Genomic DNA, 9,388 nt, shown 5'->3' on the forward strand with positions numbered 1-9,388 from the left:
AACCCTCAACCCTCAACCCTAAACCCTAAAACCCTCAACCCTAAACCCTAAACCCTAACCCCTAAACCCTAAACCCTCAACCCTCAACCCTCAACCCTAAACCCTAAACCCTAAACCCTAAACCCGAAACCCTAAACCCGAAACCCCAAACCCTAACCCCAAACCCAAACCCCAAACCCTAAACCCTAAACCCTAAACCCCAAACCCCAAACCCCAAACCCTCAACCCTAAAACCCTCAACCCTAAACCCGAAACCAGAAACCCGAAACCCGAAACCCTAAACCCTAAACCCTAAACCCAACCCGCAACCCTAAAAACCCTAAACCCTAAAACCCTAACCCTAAACCCTAAACCCTCAACCGAAACCCGAACCTAACCCTCAACCCTAAACCCGAAACCCTCAAACCCTAAACCGCAAACCGCAACCCTAAACCCGAAAACCCGAAACCTAAACCCTAAACCCGAAACCCGAAACCCAACCCGCAACCCGCAACCCTAAACCCGAAACCCGAAACCCGACACCCTAAACCCTAAAACCCGCAACCCGCAACCCGTCAACCCTCAACCCGCAACCCGCAACCCGAAACCCGCAACCCGCAACCCGCAACCCTCAACCCGAAACCCGCAACCCTAAAACCCTAAAACCCGCAACCCTCAACCCTCAACCCTCAACCCTAAACCCTCAACCCTCAACCCTCAACCCTAAACCCTAAACCCTCAACCCTAAACCCTCAACCCTAAACCCTCAACCCTAAACCCTAAGCCCTAAACCCTAAGCCCCAAACCCCAAACCCCAAAAACCCTCAACCCTAAACCGTCAACCCTAAACCCTAAACCCCAAACCCCTAAACCCTAAACCCTAAACCCCAAAACCCAAACCCCAAACCCCAAAGCCCTAATCCCCAAACCCTAATCCTAAACCCTAAACCTCAAACCCCAAACCATAAACCCAAACACTAACCCTAACCCAAACCCTAAATCCTAAACCCTTAAAATCCTAAACCCTAAACCCTAAACCCTAAAACCCGAAACCCTAATAAACCCTCATAAACCCTAAACCCTAATTAACCCTAAACCCTAAACCCCAAACCCCAAACCCCAAACCCTAAACCCTAAAACCCCAAACCCTAATAAACCCTAAACCCTAAACCATATACCCTAATAAACCCTAAACTCTAAACCCTAAACCCTAAAACCTGAAACCCAAAACCTAAAACCCTAATAAACCCTAAACCCAAACCCTAAACCCTATACCCTAAATCCTAAACACAAAACTCAAAACCCAAACTCAAAACTCTAAACCCTATACCCTAAACCCCCTAAACCCTAAACCCTAAACCGCAACCCAAACCCTAAACTCAAACCCAAACCCTAAGCCCTAAACGCAAACCCAAACCCAAACCCAAAACCCAAATCCTAAACCCCAAACCCTAAAACCCAAAACTCGAAACCCTAATAAACCCTTAGCCCTAAACCATAAACCCTAATAAACCCTAAACCCTAAATCCAAAACCCTAAATCCCAGACCCGAAATCCAAAACCCCAAACCCTAAACCCTAAACCCCGAAACTGAAAAACCCTAAAACTCAAACCCCAAACCCCAACCCTATACCCCATACCTGAAACCCTAGACGTGAAATCCTAAACCCTAAACCCTGAAACCCCAAACCTTAAAATCTAAACCCTAAACCCAAAACCCCAAACCCAAAAACCCTAAACCCTAAACCCAAAATCCTAAAACCTAAAACCCAAAATCCCAAAACCCTAAACCATAAACCCTAAAAAAACCCTAAAATCCCAAAAACCCCAAACCCCAAACCCTATACCCTAAACCCCTAAACCTAAACCCTAAACCCTAAACCCTAAAACCTAAAACCCAAAACCCCAAAACCCAAAAAAAAATCCTAAATTCTAAACCCCCAACCCCAAACCCTAACCATTACCCCAAAACCCCAAAACCTAAACCTGAAACCCAATCCCTAAACCCGAAACCCAAAACTGAAACCCTAAACCCAAAACTCCAAACCCCAAATCTCAAACCCCAAACCCCCCAAACCCTAAAACCCTAAACCAAAACCTAAACCCTAAACCTTAAACCCTGACTATCTTTGTGGCTATATAAACCGTGAAATAGCTTATTTGTGTCTATCTTCAAAGGTTATTAGGCACGTTGACCTCCTACATCAAGTTGCCTTTTATTTTGGTGAGAAGAATGGATCGGATTATATGAACTAAATGATTAACTTCAAGCTATCAGTCATCTTAGCTTTTCACATTAAACCATCACTTATTTTGACAAAAGAAAATTAATCAAATTGCAAAAATTGAATGATTAACCTATTGTCTTAAACATCCATTATTCAACTACACCAGTCTTAATCCAATTAGTATTAGTATAACAATAAATATATAAGTAAGAAGCCAATTCATATTTATTCAAAGATTATTTATTATTTTATTATTCGATTACATGGTTGTTTGATTTTACCAAAGTAAAAACTGTTCTATGGTACTAACAATTTAAAATTAGTTATTTAAGAAAAAAAACATGAAGAAGAAAATATGCTTCTCCTCCTCTGCTTCAGAGTTTTCAATTACTTCAATAAGATGCCCATGTTTTCAACTCCGGAAAGGGCAAGTTAGACTCAAACCCACTTATTTTCTGCAATAGCTTACTGATGAGGTCCCCAACTACATAAGAAGCGCCCGAGGCCATAAGCCCAATGCAGAAGAAGTATAATACAGTGCTGATGTATGGCTTGGGCTGCTTCCTCTGAATGTGGGCCTTACCTATAGCAAGCAATATGATGTAAAAAAGGGAGGCCCCATCAACTGCTGCAAGCTTGAGATCTCTATCATCACTCTTCCGAAACGAGAATCCATACATGACAGGAGGCAGTAGCCCAAAAATAAGGAATGATAAAATAGATAGTGTTGCATGTAACGAAAAGTTGTCCCTTCGTCCTAGTGTTTCTTGGTATCGATCCTCCTGCTCATTCACTTGATTGGAACGATCATTTTTCAGATCCACAAGCTGCAAAAACAATACCAAAACTAGGTGAACAAACAGAAGACGACTCGAACCTGAGACCTCAGGCTCAGCCCTCTTATATCTTAACGTGTTTGATATTTTTTGTATACTAATAAAAGCAAAATATAAGCCTAATTATAGCCCTTTCTACTACATATTGAATTTCGTATGCATGGATTTTTTAAACAAGGACTGACAGGGAAGCTTACTCACATTATGACCAATTATGAAAAGCCCTCCTATCAAATTTGCCAAGCCAAGTGCTAAAATGTTCACTGTAGAAAACGCAGGTTAACAAAGTCACCAGTTGATGTTACTGATCAAATATGTATTTCTACTGAACTCGAAAGAGGCAATGACAAGAAATACGAGACATGAAATAAAATTTGTTGGAAGGAAGCTTGTGTTCACAAACTTCAGAACACAGATTGGTTACACAGGTTCCTTGCACCAAATAAAAGCAGAAGCACATTAAAAATGTAGCAATTTAATTCAAAAGGAGATAAAACTAGATTGAATGTCTTCATAAATCAGTACGATAAGAGTATAATTTAGAGATAAAAAAAATTTGATACTTACAAGTTCCAGCACCAGCACCAGCAGCAGAAGACACTACACCTAGACTTGTAATTGATTCTATTAAACCACCATATACAATGCTTTTTAAAATCTCCCATTGCCAGGATTCACCTACTCCAGCACCTTTTCGTTCACTCGCATTTGTCTGGTTCGTACTGTTCAGCAAGCTTGTAGGTTCCACTGAATCAATACAGACAATCTCAGAATCTCCACGTTTTGGTGGCTCTTTTTCAATGGTGACTATGACATCATTCCCTGCATCATATCTTCAAACAATCACTCAGGTAACAAATGATAGTGCAAGAATTTCTAGCTCGACCGGCAGTTGATCTTTGGCGTTAAGGGAAAAAAACATATTCTAAGAATAAAATTTGACAGCAGAATCAAGTTACAATAATGAAAACCTGTCCAATTCAAATGAGAGAGGATTTCAAGACCCCTGAGTCTTGTGCATACCTATATTTTTGTTTTCCATAGCATTAACTTCATTTTCTCCTATATTGACTTTCTCTTTTTCAGGCCTTGAGGTTCCTTGGCTCAAAGAATTTAGAGAACCTTTTCCTACTTCATGGTGTTTCAAAGCAGCATCATTTATAAATCCTCCTTCAGAATATAATTGAGAGGACAATGAAGTTCCTTGTGTTGACGAGGCCTGGCCATTTTGTAAAGGTTTTTCATTCCCTTTTGCCATGTTGAATTTCTCTTTTATTTGTATCTCTGACTGCTCAGGGATTAAAGATTTGGAAGTTGAATACTCTGGAAGATTCACTCCACCTTGAGGTCTAAACGGTGCATTTTCCTTTAGACCTTCCATGCTACCTGAAGAGTATGGTAACAGTTGAGCAGTATCCATGATAGCATGGTTCATTAAAGACCCACCTGCACAAGATTGCACAGCAAAAATGTAGTATGGTGTATTAGTGTTCCCATGGTCAAATTACTGCTGAAGCAACAAAAAAATAGAAAGGGTACGCAGACATTTGGAGCACAAATGTGATGAGAACACAATCATGCATGTGCAGACACATCAAACAAAGAAATTGCACTTGCACATTGAAACACAATCGCTCAGATTAAATAGGATTAGCCATATAATGTGGTAAAGCGAAAATCCATGGTATGATATTTTTCTCCGACATGTAGATTTAGCATTAGACTGACCAACAACACATGCAGGCTTATATTCATAACTCAAGAAAAGACAAGACCATAGAGCTTCCCAATCCCACCAGCAAGAAATTCACAAAATGAAATATTACTGGAGTGAATCTAATTAGGAGGGACAATAACATGGATCAAATAACCAAAAAGCATCTGCCCAAATCATCTGCCGGCTCCTCATTCTTTTAAAATGGGAACTTAAAGTTCTGTCATACCTGAGTTTCCAGCTGCATCACCTGATTTCTCTCTAGCACTGATCAATGCAGTTTCATTGAATTTTGTTTCCCTTGAGGAACTTACAATCCCCATTCCAGGTTTAAGAGATGCACCTCCCATATTATTTAATATTCCTGCAATTGAAGAGGATTCAACCGATGGTAAATCAACAGAAAGGAGAGGAGCATTTTGATCTGCAAGTATCCCATTCCTAGATGTCAAATTGGACTTCAGGTTTATTCCTTGTGGTGATTTATCAAGCAATAAAGGCTCCATTGTTGAAGGATTCAGAGATTCTGCTCCACTTTGGTGAGGCTTAGAATAAGAACTTTCTGGATGTTCTCCCGTTTTGACTATAGTTCTTTCAGCATGTGGCATTACAGAATGATCATTTCCATTTGAGGATGTAAAATTGTTGGGGGAGCCTGATGAGGCGTCCTGATTCATTCCACGTACTTGAGTATGGTCCACTGCAGCATTACCTGCGACAGCATATCAACTAAGCATTCCTGTGGTCTGAAAATCCTCGCATTCATATAGGTTTCAACATCTGCACACAACTACCTGGTGGCATAGTCTCAGCCGGTCTCATTAGGAATGATGTGTAATTAAGTTCGGTTGGAATCAATTTGTCAATAAATTGCATACTTCTAGTAACATATAATTGTGAGAGAAACAAGCATAGCAAATTGATGATGCCAAAGGTTCTAAACTAACATTCCTACAAACAACATCTTTAAGTAGAAATGCAAATTTAAACCTCAATTGTAAAGTTCAGCAATTTGCAACCATGAGATATTGTGATCTGGCTTGTTCCAATTTCACAGTCGATTAAATATTATTAAGTGCTCCTGGAAATGTCATCTTACTTTAACAATATCATTGTTGCTAAATCTTGATAATAAGACGGCATTTCCAAGAGTACCTAACAATCTCTCTTTCCCCAGTCCCAACTCTCAAGCATCAACCCGTTAAAAGTAACAACAGTAGGCCATGCTGAAAGTTAATAAGAAACAAGATGCTAACATCATTGCACGTCAAAATACATAGAATCAAGAACTTCGGGCAAACGAGAGCATGAAACCTTTTTCAAACAAGCAACGACATGTTTAGAATTTTAGAGCAAGCATTCAAACGCACAGGGAAAAATCCTGAACAGCATAAAATGTCTTATGCAAAAATCATTGTGCTAATGAGTATGTTGTGTGCAAAATAACTACCTTGCTCAGTGGTTGTTTTCCTCTTATGAGTTGCAAAAATAGAGAAGAACCAATTTGTGTTGGCTGTTGATATCTTCTGAGGATCTTGAACATTTTCATTCTCAGTGGATGATACCCGAAACAATTTAAAACCATTCCCTGTATAATTTAACAAAAGAGTTCATCTTTCAGAGCAGATATGGCCCTTGATAGTATGAATAAGTCAAGAATGGATCCTTATTCATTGATGAGAACTTTTTAGAATGATAGCCTCAGTCTGAAAAATTTAAAATCCATCAGGAAATGAAGACTACTCAAAATTGGTGGGCATCTCACGCACCAATAAAATGGAAAAAGAAACGAAAGAACAAACGAAGATAATTACCCTCAAACACTCATCATCATCAGCCAAATGGCAGAGCATGTTACACACTCATCATCAACTTTTCCTTTGATCAGCAAAGAAATATATTCATTAAACAAAACTTAATACCGTCATATTAAAAAGCAATAATAACATGAGTTTTTTTTTTTTTCATGTGGAAACAACAAGGCATTTTCAAAAGATGTTGAATCACTAGCAAAGCAAAGACTGCCTCAACTTGACTTAGATTCGAAAAATCTTAGGATCCGAACATGTTTGTGACATGTTTCATTTTGAATAAAGTGAAACATAAGTTGCAAGCATTGAACAATAAAGAACAAAAAAAAAATTGTGTTCATATGATATGTAGTTTAGAATAACAAACTCGCCTTTGACAAGATAAAAAAAACCATACCTTGAAGAATAAATTAACAGACTAAGCCTTGGTGATGTGTGCAGACATCAACTCACTTAATAAGGACTCTTCTATTTCTTATCACGACCATCTAGTGTTTGATAGGTTGCTAATTGATGTTCATTCGAAGCAATAATATCCATATATAGGTATATTAAGACATTTGAAGCAGCACCTCCCAAAAAATCATTAAGCAAGGAAGCACACATAGATCAATCATCGTTCTTACAAGCTACCATGCCAAAGATAATAAAAGGATTAACATAATGACATATTCTTCACTGAGTAGGGATCACTACTATACCTGCAGGAATAAAGAAGCTGAAGCATGATAAGCATCTGAATACATCTGGTTCTCTATCGCAATTATGATCATTGACTGCAGATGTTGGGCTATCGTTTGAACAAATGTTAGCTATATCATGACCCGGACCACTGGCTGAATCAGCAGAATTGGCATCTGAATAGGTAGAATTGCCATTCGATTCAGAGGGAACAATTGTGTCAACTTTGGCGTGTTTTGGTTTACGACGTGCATTTCGATTCTTCCATCTTCTTCTACGAAGGATAACCCTTCTTGTAATACAGGAATTACAGTTAGGGCAATACAAATCATGTGTATTCTGCTTCTCTAACACCTTCTCAACATCGAATTCTGTCATTTCCTGGTCTATTTCTTCTATCAAGTCCAAATCTCCAACTACTCTAGTTTCACTGTCAGAAGGTTTTGATTTAAAATTGTGTTCTTCGAATGTGTCTTCTAAAGGTGTAAGACCTGAACCAGAAAACCCTTCATTATCCATATTTTCCCCTAATTGAAGGTTGTCATCCTTGACTAGACTTTTCTGAATCTCAGAATTCTTTACAAGGACTTCCGCATATCTGGGACTTGTGTCCGAAACAGAACATGTAACACCACCACAGTTCACGCCAGAAGCTCCATTAATGGAATCAGCACCTGCATTCATGCAGAAGGCGAGCATTTCATTAGCAGAACATGAATCAATAAAATATATGCACAATTACAATTTCGATACACAAGAAGATATCTGAAGAATAGTGTAGGATCATGCAAAAGTAGCAAATTCACGATAATGAGTGCCAAGTGGAAATATCAGTTATCAGTTCATAATTGAATTTCTTATGACTGCTTGCAATAATCTTGAATTTGATATCCACAGATAGGCAGATTTTGGTAACACGAAGCTCGAGTAGTCGCTCCATTCATTCCGAATCAACCATTCAATATCTCACAAAAGTAGGCATCCTGCGAGAACATTACTGAATTGGGACCAGGGTGCAAATAGGATGCTGATTGACTAAATCCTATTCTACATTTTCTTGGCATGGAATAGAAAAGGCAGCATGCTGGAATAAATCATAGGAGTGAAGGGCACTGTAAATATTTGCAGTTTCACTAAAAGTAAGTGAAAGTAGCACTCCACTGCTGAGAAATGTTTGGCTTCTACTAACCTTTAGTTCCAAAAACCAAACATGGTTGCTGTTGATTAAAATTTTTGAGATTTATGAGGCTGTGCGTGTGAGTGTGCGTGTGCGTGTGCGAGCACTCTTTATGATCAAAACAGGGAGTTCCAACGCAGTAGGTCCAATTGCAGTGGTGACATTTCCATATTCCTTCAGCGAAACAAAAGGAAATGTAATGACACATACACCAGGCACCAAAATAAAACTCCACAAAGAAAAGAAAAGAAAAAAAAAAGGAAGGGAGATTTTGAAGATTGCAATTAATCCAACAATTGAAATCAAAAGAATAATCTACTTTCGAAGATGAAGAGGAGAAGAAGAGAGTTTGAGCAATAATATCTTAAGTAAAATTAAGTGGAAGGTGGTGGAATGGACAGAGAAGAAGAGAAGAGAAGAGAAATGTTGATAAGATTGAGGAGTAGCATACCATGGTGTTGGTCAAAGTAAACGCTGTTTAGGTGATGGGCTCTCTCTTCACTCTCATCCTTGTCCTTATCATCATCCCCACTGTGTTTATGCGGAGATACAGTACAGGGTGATGATACTCCTACTTTCGGAGTCTCTGAGTCCTCGTTAAGATTGTTATTGCTGCTGCTGCTGATAAGGCTACCAATTCTAGTTTCATTTGCATTTTCATTACCATTGGTAGAAAAAATATCAACGAGCAGAGCAGTGTTTGCAGAAGTTGTGTTGTTGTTGTTGTTGCCGCCGTCGTCGTCGCTGCTGCTGCAATGCCTTCGAAGAGACAGCACTTCCTCCTCCTCATCGGGCAACAATTCTTGTTTCTGATTTTCCATTGGTATTTGGCTAAGGAGGGAGGGAGTAGGGGATGCCATTCCACTTCGAGAGAGATGTAGCTTGGATTAGTTGAGGCCGAGCTAATCTCTCTGGCTTTTGAGTCAAGCGAGTACTTGATAGCCACTCGCTCCTTCTGTAAT

At 39.3% G+C, this 9,388-nt stretch overlaps 1 protein-coding gene across 7 annotated transcripts; it reads right to left on the reverse strand.

The window, feature by feature from the left end:
• Positions 1-2,410: 2,410 nt before the first annotated feature.
• Positions 2,411-9,388, reverse strand: LOC18096607 (membrane protein of ER body-like protein). 7 transcript variants are annotated; one of them, XM_052446140.1, is made up of 9 exons: positions 8,878-9,386; positions 8,439-8,600; positions 7,270-7,923; positions 6,208-6,345; positions 5,008-5,469; positions 4,067-4,489; positions 3,611-3,865; positions 3,245-3,306; positions 2,411-3,034 (listed from the first exon to the last, which is right to left on the reverse strand). In XM_052446140.1, exons 1-9 carry the CDS (start codon positions 9,284-9,286, stop codon positions 2,600-2,602), a joined length of 3,000 nt encoding a protein of 999 aa, XP_052302100.1. In that variant the 5' UTR covers positions 9,287-9,386; the 3' UTR covers positions 2,411-2,599. The 7 variants fall into 7 exon arrangements, with proteins under 7 accessions (XP_052302100.1, XP_052302101.1, XP_024437651.2 ...); XM_052446141.1 differs by having other exon boundaries at positions 4,067-4,429; positions 4,987-5,469; positions 8,878-9,385; XM_024581883.2 differs by having other exon boundaries at positions 4,987-5,469; positions 8,878-9,385.

This window comes from Populus trichocarpa, chromosome 12, assembly GCF_000002775.5.
Source record: "Populus trichocarpa isolate Nisqually-1 chromosome 12, P.trichocarpa_v4.1, whole genome shotgun sequence".
Classification (NCBI taxonomy): Eukaryota; Viridiplantae; Streptophyta; class Magnoliopsida; order Malpighiales; family Salicaceae; genus Populus; species Populus trichocarpa.